The 17,507-nt window shown below is 39.1% G+C and overlaps 1 protein-coding gene and 1 long non-coding RNA gene across 5 annotated transcripts in view; one reads left to right on the top strand and one right to left on the bottom strand.

Annotated features, from left to right (window-relative positions):
* The window catches only part of USP3 (ubiquitin specific peptidase 3), a 46,725-nt gene extending 29,982 nt beyond the window's left edge, over positions 1-16,743 (top strand). For all 4 annotated transcript variants that reach the window (XM_030014166.2, XM_041123493.1, XM_030014167.2 and 1 more), the window contains exons 6-15: positions 1,095-1,177; positions 2,084-2,197; positions 2,913-3,026; positions 7,191-7,337; positions 9,342-9,448; positions 9,612-9,692; positions 10,656-10,774; positions 10,951-11,064; positions 11,181-11,248; positions 12,813-16,743. In XM_030014166.2, coding sequence (XP_029870026.1) covers positions 1,095-1,177; positions 2,084-2,197; positions 2,913-3,026; positions 7,191-7,337; positions 9,342-9,448; positions 9,612-9,692; positions 10,656-10,774; positions 10,951-11,064; positions 11,181-11,248; positions 12,813-12,978 — 1,113 coding nt within the window. In that variant the 3' untranslated portion in view covers positions 12,979-16,743. The remainder of the gene's footprint in view (positions 1-1,094; positions 1,178-2,083; positions 2,198-2,912; positions 3,027-7,190; positions 7,338-9,341; positions 9,449-9,611; positions 9,693-10,655; positions 10,775-10,950; positions 11,065-11,180; positions 11,249-12,812) is intronic.
* On the bottom strand, positions 3,207-12,817 carry LOC121233308. Its single transcript, XR_005932386.1, has 2 exons — positions 12,670-12,817; positions 3,207-3,386 (listed from the first exon to the last, which is right to left on the bottom strand). It is a non-coding gene; the product is annotated as an uncharacterized LOC121233308 (long non-coding RNA).
* Positions 16,744-17,507: the final 764 nt, after the last annotated feature.

Genomic DNA, 17,507 nt, shown 5'->3' with positions numbered 1-17,507 from the left:
AATTCTTACTGAATTGGTAAATTGCTTATGTAAATAATGCTACTTTTTTTTTTCAACAACATATACACAAATATCCTGCTGTCATTAGTTCTTCACCAGAGATATTGTTTGTCGTAGATTTGGGGAGGAAAATAAGTTTTATTGGAACACTTTGAATACATATTTGGTAACCTGGATTTGCATGCAGTCTTTGGTGTCAAGTAATACATTTGAGATACTACTACTAAAAGATAGTCTAGCTTTTAAATTCCATTAGAACAATGAATAACGCCCCAAAATTTGTTGAACTTCCAATGTGATATTTTGTAGACAACGGAATGTGTCCAAGTGTTGCGGATTCTAGAAATCATAAATGCAACACTGTCAACATTTCTCTTCCCTCTCCTCCCAGCCCACCTGGAAGATTATTTGGTGAAAAGCAAGCTTATCTGTGGGTAACATTGCTCTAACCTGTTGAAACTCCTAGACTGTAAATGGTGTATATTTTTGCTTCTCTTCATTCAATACATTGCTTTTTCTTTGCACAGTCTAACTTGACTGCTTCTTTCCCAAATAAATGCTGTTGTCTGTCTTTCAAAAATCCTCCTGGCCACCACATAACCCCACTAAGGCAGCAGCCTAGGGCTGGTGACTTAGCAACAACCTGCAGGCTGCCACGCTGTGCATATTAGACATGGACTAGATGGATAAAGATTGGTATTTTCATTTTTCAAAGGCACTTTAGGGAAATTGCTGTCCAGTTCTCACTGAACATTATCAGACTGTGATTATTTAATATATATACCCACAAATACTTTTCAATAAAAGCCTGTGATTAACTCTGTGTTGTCCTATTCTAGATTTATTTGCACAGGAAAAGATTTCGTAGAGTTTTCTGTTGACAGGAATGAGTAAGAAACAGGTTTCATGTCAAGATGGAGCTTCAAGGCAGTTTGAGCTGGTGAAGTCGTTGCTTTGGCTTTGAAACTGCACTTTTCAAACAGTGTAGTTTATTATGGTTTAAATCTATGCTGATACAGCAGTAACAGCTCTGTGGGGAGAAAGTGCGGGAGCAATGATAAGTCTTTCTTTAACTTAATCATTCTCATTTCCAGGGAAGCACCACTGCCCTTTGTGCCACAGGCCTTCGGAACCTGGGGAATACGTGTTTCATGAATGCAATCCTTCAGTCGCTCAGGTACCTCTGAAGCTTTCCCCACGCCTCTGTGAGAGTGGTTGTGTGCTGTAGCATCAGGCAAGGGAATTTGGCAAGTTACCACTATACATAAGAGTACCTGGATTTGGAGGAACAGGTGTGTGCAGGTACCATAAAGTTGCGTTGTAGTGTGAGGGACTTGTGTGATGCAGTGTTCCAGAGGAAGCCTGCTGTATCCTCAGCAGAAAAGGAGACTGCCCTTTCATTGCCAAGGCTGTTGAAACATGTTGATGCTTATGGTCACCGTGAAAGCAGAGACAGCACTTTGAGGGATGGGGTCTCATGGAAGCGGGTAGGAGAACAGTTTCTGCAGTGCTGAGATGTTAGGCTTCATTTCATTGCTGCCAAGACTACTGCTGCTCTGGAATTGTCCTTTTGCATTTCTGAATTTGCCTACTTCTCTCGGAGACTACTGAGTCGGGCTATAGCAGGACTAACCGGTCTCCATTTTCTTTTCCATCCTTCAGGGTTCACTGGCAGGAGTTGAGGCACATGCTTCGTATGGTCCATTACTGGGACTGTGGTAGCAGAGGTTAGAATTGATAGGTGGTGGTAGACATGGAGTTAACCTCCTCAGCAGACGCAGTCTGGTTTGTTAGGGAATGCCTTCTGATACTTCAGTCTGTCATGGTATCTCTTAGTGCAAGCAGAGCCAAAATGTAATTATTTCAGGTAGTTGGGATGATGATGATATTCACAGATCTGCTCAGTCATTTACAGAAGATGAGTATTTGCTATGGTATTTCTTGTACCTTCAACTGTTCGTGATTGCCATCCTCTATCACTGCATGAAGTTGTGTTTATGCATTTCAAAAAACAGGCTCCAGAATACATAATACTCTGTTCTCTGCCCTTTAAGGATTTCATTCATTTTTCCTTTTTCTGTAGTAACATTCAACAGTTTTGCTGTTACTTCAAAGAGTTGCCTGCTGTGGAGCTGAGGAATGGGAAGACGGCAGGCAGGCGAACTTACCATACCAGGAGCCAGGGGGATAACAATGTGTAAGCTGCATGTTCCTTGTTAGCACTGAACTTTACAGAAAACAACAAATGCTTAGGTAGTAGAGCCACTATAGGCTTTCAGTGTTGCAGAATCATAGAAAAATGATTCATGGGGAAACAGAGCCATAGAAAAATAGCTGGCTGCACAAAAAAAGAAACTTGTGTCACTTGCAGTTTGCTTACATAGGTCTGGTGCTGCAGGGGGAAGCAGTCAGATACATCAGAAAGCACTGGAGTGTAACTGCATTTAAAGTAAGGTTAAGAAGTGCTAGTTATATGTACTCCAGACATTACGTTACTTAATTCCAGCTAAAATACGGTCATGGGAATGTGTCTGCAAGTGAACATACCAAAAAAAAAACCCAAACAAACCAAAAAACAAAAAACCAAGCACAGCAAGCAATTTACAATCTGTAGCTTGTTTGAGCAAGTGTTAAAGGGACAATGTTAGCAAAGTCTATGGTAAAATGGTGAAGCACGGATGGACTTCCAAGTGATTCCTCAACATCTGAAATGTGATTTTCCTAACCTGTGTCTCTCTGATGTTATGGGTAGGTTTTTGGACATAAAATCTTTGAAGTACTGGAAAGGATATTTACGCAATCATTACAATCTTAACCAAAGTAATGTCTGATATTTCTACCATTGAGCTAGTAAACTTCTAAGGGTTCTAACACAAACCCATATTAATCACTAGCTTTTACTTTCTTTCCAGTTCATTGGTAGAAGAATTCAGAAAGACGCTCTGTGCTTTATGGCAAGGAAGCCAAACTGCATTTAGTCCAGAGTCTTTATTTTACGTTGTTTGGAAAATCATGCCAAATTTTAGGTAAGTTTTGTAAAATAAGAACAATATTCTTGATTGCAGCCTTGTATTGCTGGTGTCCTACCCTAAAATTTGCCGAATCCACGGGATGCACTCTATGCAGCTTTCCCATATGCCCACAAATATGCTTTGAAAAGGATCTTCACTTTGATGGACAGTTTTGTGTTCATTGGTAGTGCTCCCCCTCCCCCCCCAGCCCTTCTACCACGTGCTATGTGTAGCAGTGTCGGAGAGGACAAATATCTCAAATACTAAAATAGTAGTAGTTGCACCTTTAAGCCAGTGTTCCAAAGGGCAGTAGAATCAAGATAATGACTGGTAGGCAAGTGCCAAGTGCGTGGTGTTGACAGAACCCAAGTTTGGCTGCAATAAGAAAGTGATGTAGTCAGATTAAAAAAGGTACAGCACCTGCAGGCCTAAATGCAAACATACTGGCTGAAACTTCCTTGATTCTCTCAAAATACTGTAGTCACCAGCTGCACATGAGATAAGGGCTATAAGAAAAAAATCTTGTGCATAATAGGCGTTTTGTGCCCATACTGACAAAAAAAGACGATAAAAAGAAAGGGAAAAAGAAGGTTACCCAAGTAAATCAAAGTATCATTCCTCTCCAAGGTCTCCCTGTCCTGGCCCCTGAACCTCTTTCAAAGGAGCACTGAAACCTGTTAGGATATATTGTGATGAAGGTAAGTTGCTCCATGTTCTCAGGTAGTAAAGATGTTCTGTTATCTGTTACATCTCCAGCAGTGCTGAAAAGATGCTGTGAACACATCTGCTCAATGAGTAACCCGAGTAACCCAAATCTATTTCTTCTATTCTTCACACTGCCTAATGTTTCACTTGGCTTATGAGAATCAAGGAAGTTTAATACCAGTAGTTGCAAGCAGCGACCAAAACATTATAGGCAAATGAACATCATCCATAATGTCCTTGACCAGTTTCCCTATTACAGTCTTCACTATAATTCTTGTTAGACTAAGTGAGAAATGAGTTCATTAAAGTTCCTCAAGCAGATTTTCAGCACTGTGGGTTCTGTTACAGCTTTTAAAAGTGCTGTTTGTTGGGGTTCTCCCCCTTTTTATTTCCAGTTAGCTGGGAGCATGTCCATGATTAATTGGTAGGAGAACTCATTAAATCACATGGTGAATAGAGTCAGCTGCTCAGTAAATCCCTGCTCCCACATGATCGAGGGAGAAAATTTGAATTTGTTGAGTGCTTAATTGTACCTTGTAAAAGCTAATGATGCTACAATTCTAGTTCTACCTTGTGTGCTTCTTGTGAGATTGGGAGAAGGTGGATGGACATACATGTGAAAGACAGCCAGAGCCAGTAGCATGTTAACAGCAAACACTTTGGCTTGTGCTTATGAAGCCCAAAGTGATGGGACAGGGGGAGGAAACACAGTTTAATTGTTTTAGCCCAGAGAGATTTCAGTTGTTAAAGGCATGTCGTGCCTGCCGCCAAGGACTGCAAGTGCTAAGGTTACAGAAAAAACTGCTGCTGATGCACTCCATGGCCCTCTGTCTTCTATTGCATACAGGGAGTAGAGAATATAATTTATAGTTGCAATAAGCACAAGTGGATTGCCTCTGGGCTCTAACGCTGCTGCGGAAGTCCTGCTCCTTGACTGTTGGATAAAATCAGCATGCAGTAGAATGACAGCAGCAGAGATAGCTGTAGCCTCACACTGAGTTGCAAGATGTGTATTTTGCTGATTTACTGCTGTATAAATTTATTGCTCTATTTTCCTAGTAACTCTTCCTGTTTATATCCTACCTTGTTGCCAGTAGGAAAAGGAGTGTCAGAGGTGGGCTCGAATTGAATTGCTTCGGGTGGATGGAGATCAGTTTTATTACACAAGCTGACTATCGGAGAAACTATGCTTTTTGCTGAAGGGCTTTAAGATCATAGTTTATTTTAAACAGTGCACCGTCCATATCGTCATGTTCTTTTAAAGATCTGTATCTATGCTTATGCTTTCTAACAAATCCAAAGAATCTTTCCTCTATAATTAACGTATTTGTATGCAAGTATAAGCACATGAGCACAACCAACAATGTGGAATGATTCCAAAGGTTATTTAATCGAATTTGTTGCAGAGCAAGTGTGCCATATACCTCAGAGATCTTTTAAGAGGAATTTAATGTTGAAAAGGTGTTTGAAGCAAAGACTTTGCATAAATTTCATCTTCAGCTGTTTATTATGATTGCTTATATGTTTATTAAATTGAAGATACCTGTATTCAGTAAACTAAGCAAATCCTGTGTTATCTCAGCAACTTCAAATTTATCCTATAGCGTGCACAGTTAACATGCAGCTTTGAAGTTGAGTTCTGTTTACTACTTTGTTCCGTAATAACGTATAATTATTTTGCAACTTTGGTAGAATAAGTCCTATTTTTGGCTGTACGGCACTCTGGCCTGTTGAAGCACAGCAGTGTTTCTGTGTGCCAGTTTTTCTGTTGTAAAAGGTAGGTAGTTTTGCCCATGTTTTTCAGGGTGCTGTAAGATCTACATACAAACTCAGTGATTTCTTTTAAAGCTGCTAGTCTGGAAGAAAACATTACTGTAATTCTACAAGATGAAAAGGCTTTATTTAATTTTTATTTTGTTACCTCCTAGCAATACTTTTGTAGGACATACCTATGTTCTTCACTGAGCACATCAGCCTTACATTGCATAGTTCTGTTGCACCGAGTCTGTTCTCATTTCTCTTCAACTCTGGGTACTGTGCCATGAGTCTTACGGACATTTTCCCTCCCCTGAGCAGTAGCATAAAAAACCCCATCTCTGTTGCTCTTTCCCAGACGTTCCTACGTGACAGTCACTGCCACTACTTATGTGGAGTAGCGAGCAGGAAAAGGGGCAGGGGAGGCATGATAAAGCAGCTTAAAAGAACGGAGAAGAGGAAGAGGGAAAGCCAACTCTACTATGTAGGGGTTTTTGTAACTAGGCCTACAAAGACTTGCATAATTATGTCAGTGTTGCACAAAGCTTTTGCTGTTTCACTATGTATGCTTTCCTACTTCATCTCAGTATACATCTTACGGCAAATGAATAGTTGTTTGTTAAATTTGATGCGTGATTTAGCTTAAATAACTTTAAAGGCATATTTTACCCTGATGGCTTCTCTGTTCCCTTCAGTTAAGTTTGTTAGTGGTGAAATAATAATGGCGACTCTTTGAGTGGCATTGCTGCTGACAGCATGACACATCTGAGACTGGAGCCCTATCCTACCAAATCCAAATGCTCAAGAGATGCTCTGGCTACCCCACCGTTACCTCCCTCTCCCAACAAATGGTGTGTGGGTTATGTAGGGGAGGTGTGCAATTCTAAGCATGGCTATAGATCTCATCCTCGAAGAGGAAAGAAGTCTCTCTTTCATCCTAATTATTATTTCAAACTTCATACTGTTGCTGAAAGATGCATGTGGAAAACAAACCCAAAGATTAAATTTCTGGCTTTGGTGGGGAGGGGAACAAACAGGCAAGCTAACACCTGGAACTACTAAAGTGAGCAGTATCAGTAGCTGAATGAAAACCACTCAGAAATACTAACTCTGAATCCCACATGAACAATGCATTTTGTGGTGTCTTTCTTTTGAATCTTGCCAGGTTTGAGATGTCAATATATTGACCATAATTTATAGTAGTTTCAAAGTAGGGATGAATAGTGGGCTGCCTGAATGTGATTAATAACAATTCTGCAGAACTAATCAAATAACAGTCAATAACAAAGAAAAAGGAGAAATGCTTTGTGTAAGTGAGGGGAAATCACTGCTACCATTGTGTATTTTAATGTGTGTGAGACCTAGGATGTTACTAGCACAGACTGAGTTTGGTGAGGCCAATTAACACGGCAGCAATGTTAACTGAGTATGTGAGCAAATGTATATTCTTAAATGTTTCTCCATCCTCGAAAAGAGATGTGCAGAGAGCAAGCGAGCTGCCAAGGACCAAAATTGCTTAGTTTGTCTAGACATAGCTGTACCTTTCCAAAGGCTACTTGGAAAACTTTTTTGGTACAAAATACGTATATCTCTGTAAAGCCTGCTCAGTATTACTAAATAAGCAAAGGTTCCTTCCTGTGATCCTGGTGCTCTCTGTGTGGTGGCACTAAAGCAACCCGAATATATGGTGATTTTGTTGCTGTTTCCTTTTCTCTTAAGGGGATACCAGCAACAGGATGCCCACGAGTTCATGCGTTACCTTTTGGACCATCTACACCTGGAACTCCAGGGTGGCTTCAATGGTGTTTCACGTTCAGTAATTTTGCAAGAAAATTCTAGCCTGTCTGCAAGCAACAAATGTTGCATGTAAGAAGCGTTTTTTAATTTCTTCAAAACATTAATGCCTTTGTGTTGGGTCTGTGTGTGGTGGATCTGAAATTTCAAATTCATGGTTCCTTGCTTACGTGTTCTTTAGTGCCTCTGTAATGTTATGAATTACAAAGCTACAGGTCATAAAGGATTAGCATCCTGTAGGATGTGCTGCTTCTGTTCAAAAGGAAGTGTCTTAGATCAACATTTTCATAGGTGTGAGTGAGCATACAGGCTAAAAGTTGTAAACACATTTTTAATTCATTACTCTTTCAGAAATAAAACCCAAGAACTCTGTATTTTCTGTTCTATATCCATATAGAATTCTTTCTTCTGTTCAGACAATCTCATTGTCTTTGGGTGATAGATGGCCTGAACGGTACAGAGGCAAAAAAGATGGCCAAGTATTTGTGGGTTTAAATTGTCAGCAGACCTGGATTAATGACTGAGCAATGCAGTTACAGTTTGAAGTCGATTTTCCTGCAGATGATCTTGCTATGTTTGCATATCACTCAACACAGCTAAAGCTGTTGCTTTTTTTTTCCTGGTAATTTTGATTTTTCGTGTTACTGTGTGTCTTGAAATAGAGGTAATCCATGTGTTTCCCTTCTCTTTCTGTACTTCTCAAAATACTGTCGTTTCTGAATTCTGTCCCAGGTGTGTTCTCTCTCAGACTGAAACTGTCACAGAGAGAAAACATTTTAATTTGCTTCAGGAAGGAATGTTAAGTCAGTTCAGCCTGCACATTTGGTCCCTAAGTCCTTGGATTCCCTATGTAAGAGTTGAGTGAGTTTTCCCTTCCTATACTGATTAGGATAATAGTAAGCAGGTCTGAGAGATCTGGATTTTATAGATGCTTCATTAGGGAAAGCCTGGAGTTTGGACTGTGCTCTTTACCACATTTATATTGCTTTGCTGGTGCTTAAAAATCCCACAAAAGAATCTTAAAAGTGTTCTTAAAATTGAAGTGTATTTGAAAACTAAACCAATTTTGTTTTGTCAACATTCTGAATGTCAAAACCCAAGGAGAATTTAAACTTTGTTCACATATCTACTGTAAATTTGTCTTGAGAATGGCTGTTCAAGTGCATGGTGAGGTGGAGTAAATTGCCTTCTGTCAAGGGCAAATTAAGGTCACATACACTTAAATGCCTACAGTAAAATAATAAATATGCTGTGAACGCTCTCTTCTTGAGTGCCAGTTTATTGGGGTAGCCATTTCCTTCTGCTCAACAAGAAGCATTCAAATTAACTGTAAAGATGTAGGTGGAGTGCAGATAAGGAACACAGGTTTCTGCAGGCTTGTAGTGTCAGATCTGCAAGCACAAACTAGCAAGTTTAGAAGTTGTGTAATAATATAAGTTAAAATTCAAATTTTTTTAATTAATTGGACTATGAGAAGTAAGTCCATTACATAATCTGCTCAAGAGATTAAGTAAGAGAGTAATGAAAGCATAGAGAACAATGATGATGATGATGATGCATATTGTTTCTCACATCTTAGTGCAACTTAAGCTGTCTTTGGAAGTGAAGTGCAGAAATATGCTTTAAGAAGTCAAAATTACTTGTAACAAAGGGTGTAGAATTAAAACAAAAATATGTTCAACCCACCTAAAAAGGAAGAATTTTTGTTTCAGGAACAGCCTCAATTACAGGGTTAAAATACTGTACCCCTGTGGGCATCGGCTCTCCACTATAGAAATGCAATCAACCGGAATACTTTCAACACTGAAATTTTCAGCATCTGCTTAGAGCATGCGCGGCTCACAATTTCTTTAGGTACAAGACAAAGCAAAAGTATTTCAGCAGCTAAATACTTGCACTGTACAATTCTGGGGTCAATGAAATGCCTGGTGGGTGAACTCAGTCACTGTTTGTTACACATGGACAAAACCGCTCTGCCTAATAGCGGTGAATTGTAAGCAGTAAACATATAAGAGATACTGAAAATTAAGCTCAGACATTCTGACTGACTTTTTCTCTCTGATGTGGTTTGTCTAGAAATGGAGCGTCTACTGTTGTCACAGCAATTTTTGGAGGCATTCTTCAAAATGAAGTCAACTGCCTAATATGTGGGACTGAATCTAGAAAGTTTGACCCATTCCTAGGTAAGGTGCCTCTTGCTTTCAAAATACCAGGTGACTAAAGGCAGAAAAGTAAATCTGAAGCTTGATATATTTTGATGTCACATGACTGAACCAGAGTTTTAGCCTGAAAAGATTGGGCATTGTTTTATTCAGCCCTCATTTTTTTTAATCTTTGTTTTTCTAGACCTTTCACTAGATATTCCAAGTCAGTTCAGAAATAAACGTACTAAAAATCAGGAAAGTGGACCAATGTGCACACTACGAGGTAAGAGTGCTTGGATAATGAAATCCTTACCAGGACTAAGAGTATATATACTCTTCAGAGTACCTACTTCAGAGGAGCCAGGCTTTCACCTAGGGTGTGCCTTGGTGTGCATGCCATCTAATTTTATGAGATTCCGTGGTAGAAGGTGCCAAAATAATTTTTCCATGCAGGTTTTACCCCAGTCACTGTGTATTGACATACTACTTTGATAAACTGGGGCTGCAAAGTGCTTCAGGAGGTCAGCTAAATATCAAGGAGGATTCCAGCAGAGGTTTTTCTTTGTGGTCAGAGTATGCCAGTCTTTCCAACCAACACTCATCTGCATTGTTGCCTGTTGGCATTTGCTTAAGGCTCTGTGCTTAGAAGTATGCACCCCTTGCGCATAGTAAGGATGGCTCTTGGGTGTTCTGCTTTTTGAACAACATGAACACAACCCTGCAAAGTTGGGCAGTAGTGCCGTTACTGACCTTGTTTTAAAGAATGTTAATTTTTACAGATTTGTGAATATACTTGCTGCAGATTGTGAAATATTAATCAAACCCCCATTATTTTCTGTGTTCACTTTGTACCTAAGACAAAATCACCTTTAAAAGCAGAATATTCTTTGTTAGAAAGTCATTTCATTTCTTTCGAAAATAGTTGTGCTGAATGTCAGGACAGAATCTTGTTTGAAAGATGGCGATTTCGTGAATGCCTTTTTTTCTTTTGAACTACTTATAGCTGTGTTTTCAGGAACAGGGAATGCTGGATGTTAAAAAATGTTATTGCATTATAACACACTATTACACAGCTTTTTGCTGCACAAATGTATATAACAACTAGAATGACTGCAGCAGTTATGCACACCTTTTTTATATTGCTGTATTTGTTGTATTTCATGTTACAAAAATCACTTGATGTCATTTTGAATCAGGTTTCTTTGTGTGGGTGTTTTGTTTTTTTTGTATCTTGTTCTTTTTTTAGATTGTCTTCGCAGTTTTACAGACCTGGAAGAACTTGATGAGACAGAGCTGTATATGTGTCACAAATGCAAAAAGAAACAGAAGTCCACCAAAAAATTCTGGATTCAGAAACTACCAAAGGTTTGTATAAGCATGAAAAGTAACAGTGTGACAATATGTCAAAGGAAATAATGATTCAATCATTTACAGTAGACCAACACCTAAACCCCTCCCATAGGTAACTGCAGATGTCTAGCACTAAGTTCAACCTCTTCCTCTAATGAATGTATTTTTTATTTTTTTTTTTAATCTTGTAGGTGCTATGCTTACACTTGAAACGATTTCACTGGACAGCATATCTGAGAAACAAGGTTGATACCTATGTTGAGTTTCCCTTACGAGGCCTAGACATGAAATGCTACTTGTTAGAGGTATGAAGGCTCATCCGTACTTTCTGTAGAAATTTGTTAAGTGACCTATGCCTTTACTACAAATTATATAGTAGGTGCTATTGAGATTGAAGAGTTATCTGTCTTTTTAACCACAGCCTGAAAACAGTGGCCCAGAAAGCTGCCTGTATGACCTTGCGGCTGTTGTTGTGCATCATGGTTCAGGGTGAGTACATGGAGTAAGCCTGCTTCTTGGCAGAGACCTCCTCCCCACTGAAGCACATGCAGAGTTAATTAAGGTTTTTCTGTCCCTAGTGAATGTCTGTGTTTTTTACTGGTGCAAATAAGCAGTAATTTATAAACTTACATGGAACTAAGCTAAGCTGAATTAACTTCAGATAGATCTATACAGTTACTCCTGTGAATGCCCACTGGCAGTCTTTGGGGGCAATGACTAGACGTGTGAGACGGAATGAAAATAGTCTAGTTCATCTAGGAATGGAAAGCCCTAAACCAAAAGAGTGAATCAAGGAGCCTTCCAGAAGTTAGCGCATCATTTTGAAATCCTTAGTATGAAGCAGAAATGTTTTTTCCTCACTTTGAAAGGTGCGTGTATGTTTGGAACAACTGTAGACTTACTTAAGATTAGCCAGTGAAAGTAATTACCTGTATTTACCTTCTCTCCTACAGGAGTGAACGCTAATAGGCATGCCACAAACAAGGCTGGCTAGCATTCATGTTTTGAAGTAAAGTTGCTGGGTGTGGTTTTTGTGTTTTTTCCTTTTCCCAGCCCCGGTCAGATCTGTTTGGAGTAACAGTATTAGGGACAAGACAACTGTTTATTCTGAAAGAAACATGTTCGTGTTGTTTAGGCAATCACTCTATGGGTATGAGCTGTGAAAGGTGTTTTCTTAGAAGAGAAACTAAACCCTATTAATCAAAACCTTGCTGATACCTGAATTTAATTCAAAGATACATAACCAAAAGTTCTGTCCAGAAAGCCCCTCCTTTTGCTTTCTCTAGAGGAATGGTCTGCACTCTTTCTTAGGAACATCTGACTACTCAAGGCACCCCTTGTAGCACCACAGCGCATCTGACTGGTGTGTCAAAGTCAACTATGGACAGCTGGTCATGATTAGAATGGAATTAGATGGTTTGAAACATTGAGTACATGTTATAATGTGTAAGCAAGTGAAAGCAGGCCTTATCTTGGGGTGGCAGGGTAATGAAAACTGATGGGTTTGTAGTTCTGGCATGTTCTTAGATTCAAGAAATATGGCTCCAAGTCATGGATCTGTTGTTTAAGATGAACCTGAAAAATTTTCTTTGTATTCTGGGATTAGTTTTGCTGTGAGTGCTTTTGATTGTATTTAGACTACATGACTCTAGACCTAAACGGAGAAGATTTCTGAAAATAGAGCATAGCAGAAATTATTATAGCTAATGCTTCAATAATAACAGATAATAGACTTGATTTGTATGTAGGCAAACATGGAAGTACAGTGTTACAAGAAGCCTTGCTTGCACACAGACTGGGATGCTAACAAGTACCTTTCAACTCGCCCCAGGAAGTGATTCTTTTCCTTAACATAAAACTTTAATTTGGAGAACTCTGAGCCCCACAGATTAAGAAGGGAAGCATCTTACCAACTGTTGTGGAGGGCTGTCAGTTTCTTTCTTCCTCTGGTTCCTGGAAGTCTCTTAGCCCTAATAGAAAATGCATCAGAGAATGAGGTGGTCTTGTCTCCTTCTGATTGTCCTTTCTTTCCCCGCCTCCCCCCTGCTGACAGCGTTGGCTCTGGACATTACACCGCATACGCAGCTCATGAAGGCCGTTGGTTCCATTTCAATGACAGTACTGTAACTTTGACCGACGAGGAGACTGTGGTAAAGGCCAAGGCCTACATCCTCTTCTACGTGGAACGGCAAGCCAAATCTGGATCAGATAAACTTTAATACCTCCTTTTAATTCTTACTTATCAAGTCCACCGGACAAAACATTTCCATTTTTCCATAAATACTTGATCCAAGACTATTAATTTCATTGTGCACTTTTCAATTTCCTCTTGTGGGTTTTAGTTTTGTTGTGTCAATGGTAGCATTTGACTTACTGAACTTGGACACAAACTAACTTTTTTTTTTTTTTTTAGTTATACCAGAAAACCTCAGCAGATTTTGATTTGCTGCTTTAGTTGTGATAACTCAATTTTTATATATATAGTTTCATGAAATACTTAGTTATTTGACTTTTTTTATATTAATGTTTTCAGTTCTCACTTTCTAAAGGCACATTTACATCAGAGAAGCTTTCTGTCCTCCTTACAAGCAAGATAAATGTGCTTCTGATTATGAAGAGCAATACAACTTCATGCTGTTCTCACAGCTGTTATGTAGATAGGATTTAATCTCTTTAAATCAAGGAATTGTTTGCACGTACTATTTTCCCTCGTGCAAGAAACTAAACAGCGACCTCTGAACAATCATTCTTTGTCTGCAGAAGAGAGGAGATGTGGCATCATTAAATAGACCAGGTAATTGCTGCTATATTGGTGTGTATTCAGGCTGCTGACTTTCAGGACTCATTGTAAATAAACACTTGGTTCAATTGTATCAATACTGCAGTTTAATTCAAGTATTCCTCAAATATGCTCTGCCTTCCAACCCTTCAAATTTAAAAAAATTATTTTAAAATATATACATGTCTAAATTGTATTGAGATTTATGTTTTTTTAACCGAACCAGAATTGCTTTAGACATCTCCTGGTTTAAACTGTCATCCTGAAATTTGATTGTGAACACTTACTTGCTTGGAGACTTCCTGGCAATGGGACTCCAACCCTCCTTCCTGGTGGGAATTGGGAGTACAGCCCCAAAGTTTGGGGTTTGTGAGAACAGTCTTAGGTCTAAATATACAGCTCCTGTCCACTAAATGCCTGCAATTCACTTAAAACTGAAAGGAAGCGGATGGTGTTCCAGATCCTTTGCTTATGACAATTGTTTTATCAGTTTAAACGCAAACTAAAGGGAAGACGCTCAGTTTCACAGTATAGCCTGCCTGATGGGACATGATGAGCCAAGACTCCTTGCTGACTGCAGCAGACTCGGGTAGCTGTAGTATTTAAGCATTGGCCCAGTGAGGGATCTTTATTTACAGTCTCTTGACAAACACTGGTGGCATGATACAATTTCTAAAACTTGGCTATGTAATGGAGAAAGACTTATGTTTAAAAAAAAAATAATCACATTTTAGCTGTACTGCTGTTCTGGAGAGTGGAAGTCAGCTAATATGATTTTAAAAAGGTGGACAGGAAAACCAATATTGCAAAAGCCAGGAGCACCCAAAAAATCTGAACTTTGACAAATGCTGCATTTCATTTCTCTTCCCCCAGCCCATCCTGTCTAGCTAGCCCCCGTGTGCCTAGCAAGGAACTGGACACTCCTAAAATCTTAAAAGCATGGTAGGGAGAGTAGAATTTACTTGATGTAGAGTCACACAATCAAACAGCACCTTGTAGTTGTAATAACAGTATAAATTGTCTGAAAACACGTAAGAACTCAAGTAAAATGTGATTACCCTTTTTTAGTTAATGCTTCTGAAAGACATCATATATAGCACATAGTAAAAATTTCCCTACAGATTGTACCATAGCTCAACCTGGTGCACATGGAGTATCTCTACTTTCCTTGCTGTGGGTTACCTGCTAGCTGTACGCTGACAAGTATGAAAAAAATCACAGTCAGATGTTTTCTAAAATGTCCTCCTTCATAGCTTTTTCACAGCATATTAAACCAGGCAAGAGAGAAATTGGCTTAATATAAAACTGCAGAAAGCATTCAGCATTGCTAATGGTATATGAATATGTAAACTGTACACTAGTTAAAACCTATTGTGATTATTATTTGATACATTAAGTGACATATATATAAGGATGTCTTCTTTTACTCAAGTTGAACAATAAATAGAACTATTCATTGCTTTAAATTGTAGATAGTTTGTCACCTACCATTTCTCCGTTTCTTGCAGCCAGAGCCTTTCTTCTAATCAGAATAGGTGGCCGTCATCATTTATACAAGGCAGAAAAAGGTATTTGACTGATTTCATTGGTGTGCGGGGCAAGTGAAGTATCTTACCACATGATTATCCTGAAGGGCAGGCAGCCTTACTGCTCACAGTTAGTTGGGGAGTTAAGTAGATTCCATCTATAGCTGCGTTTTGTCTGTATGCTACTTGGATTGGATTGCTTTAGAACTTTAGTTTTGAGAATACAAAGCTTAAAATACACAACTAGCTACGGGCCAGAAACAGTTTAACTTACAGTAGTCAGGTGTATGCAGTGTTCTCGCAAACCAGTGATGTAAATGTGCCTTTCTCTACTTGTAGAAACTTAAATTTGTAATCTTCAGCAACATTCATTCGCTTACTTTATGCAGCTTCTACTTCTCCAGTAAATTTCTTGGGTCAGAGTTACGTTCTCACTTCAGTATTTCCTTTCAGTAACATTTGCTCTGTAACATTAAGGTCTTGGGCAATGGTATCTATCTATCCAGCGTAGTCCATTTGAGACACGGCCATGGGAACACAATGCAATCACGTCAGGCTTGTTCTTTGCAGCATGTGGCGGTAACGGCTCCGGCCATATGCTTTGCTGGAACAAGTACATTGTAAATCCTTTCCTAATTTAACTTTCTCCCACTGCAAACCCAGATGGACAGTATGAACAGTTTGTTGTGGCAACACAAGTATTTCTCTTCCTGGTGGAGAACTTTGCTTATCCACTGTATTCTATTCAGTGTGGTGTCAAAAGAAAAAAAAAGTAACTGAGCACTGAACCAGTAACATATACTGCACCTGGCCTAGTATTACATTTTTAACCTTACTTGTATATCCTATATTTATCTACTAGCTTGGGGGGAGAGGGAATATCTCATTTCATTTAAGCCAAATGTTTCTTTTCTACTTACTGCTGATCGTAGTACACACTAACTGGCAAGAATTTTTTTTCTTGCTTGTGATTGCTCTGCAAGCAACAACTGCTCTCTACAGTTCAAAGACTTGCATATTTTTCACCAAAATTTGTCTCATCAAAGGTTGTCCTTTTGTTAGTAATTGTTTAGCCACGTATACAACTGGAGACAAGATTTATGTAAAACAAAACTGCAAAATGTCCAGCTCTCAGAATACTTCTGCTTTAGTGTGTTGTATAGTTGAGCTGTTAAGTGCAGCATTATGCGACACTCTAAGGCATGCACTTACAAACGGAGCTCCTTCTCACTGTATAGTCAGAAGGTGCTTTCCAGGTGGTAACAGATGTCTGCCTGAGAGGAGAGTTTAAAACTTTCAGACAGGCAGGGACAGTGGACTTGTATGAAAAGCAGGAGGCCATTTACGAGGATTTTACTAAATCAATGGAAAGTGTAACACGTGGTGTTCAAAAGTTTCCCCAACAATGTTTCATTACTGATGTGTCTGTGTCTTACTGATGAGGTAATCAGCACCTTGAAAATTGATTCCAATGTGCTTTAGGATATCCTCAAGTACTGTAGTGCCATAGTTGTAATTGTTTACCATTAAAATCTAGTGTGTAATTTTCAGTGAGGATAACTGACTGTGCTCATCTTGTGTGTTTCTGGAGCGTTTCCAGGTTGAATGTGAATTCTCTCTCATTCACACAGTGTGTTTATGGAAAATGTGCCATTAAAGTGTCTCCTTTCCTTAGAAAATGAAACTCCTCTTGTCCTTCTACAGGCTTGCAGAATATCATTAGTGTAAATCCTCTGCACACAGATGGCAGAGTATTCTACCTTGTTCGGGGGAAAACAAAATAAAGCAAACCGAAGGGTTCCCACTATTTAAGACCTCTACCAAAACTTAGCCTCTAAACCCAAAGAGGACCTGCTGTTCAATTTTTAAGGGCCTTATCACCCAACAGCTGTTAATTTTCATGTCAGATTGTAGTAAGAGTCCATCCTAGCAATGGTAACCTTGTCATTCAAGTTTGCTCATTTGTTGTGGGGGTTTTTTTGGGGTTTTTTTTTTGTTTTTTAAATAAATGATATTCCTGTGTGTATGTACTGCAACTCTGAGCAGTTTTAACTATTTAAACCTGCTCAAAAATTAAGGTAAGTACTGAAAAGGATGAAGGGACAAGAACTGAAAATGCTACTATGAGAACGAAGAACAACTGCTGGTACACCATTTAAGCTGCTGTTTTCCAGTGACCGGCTTACCTGGTATGTGAAATCATCTACTCTTCTTGTCCCTTTTGTGGCTTCATAAAGTACTCGTGCCACTGTCCATAGCCTGTTTTTGAGCGTGGGTGGGGAGCAGAAATCTTCTCGTTTCAAGGATAATATTAAATGACAAAGGATATGAAACCAAAAAGACTGGCAACTGTTAAGCACTGCTTACCATGTATAACAGAAAATTACTAACTCCAAAGAATTAAACAGATCCGTAATTGTCATTTTTTTGAGTCACTCTGTTT

The sequence above is a fragment of the Aquila chrysaetos genome, chromosome 5 (genome assembly GCF_900496995.4).
Source record: "Aquila chrysaetos chrysaetos chromosome 5, bAquChr1.4, whole genome shotgun sequence".
NCBI classification, from domain to species: domain Eukaryota; kingdom Metazoa; phylum Chordata; class Aves; order Accipitriformes; family Accipitridae; genus Aquila; species Aquila chrysaetos.
This window is presented reverse-complemented; position numbering and strand designations above follow the sequence as displayed.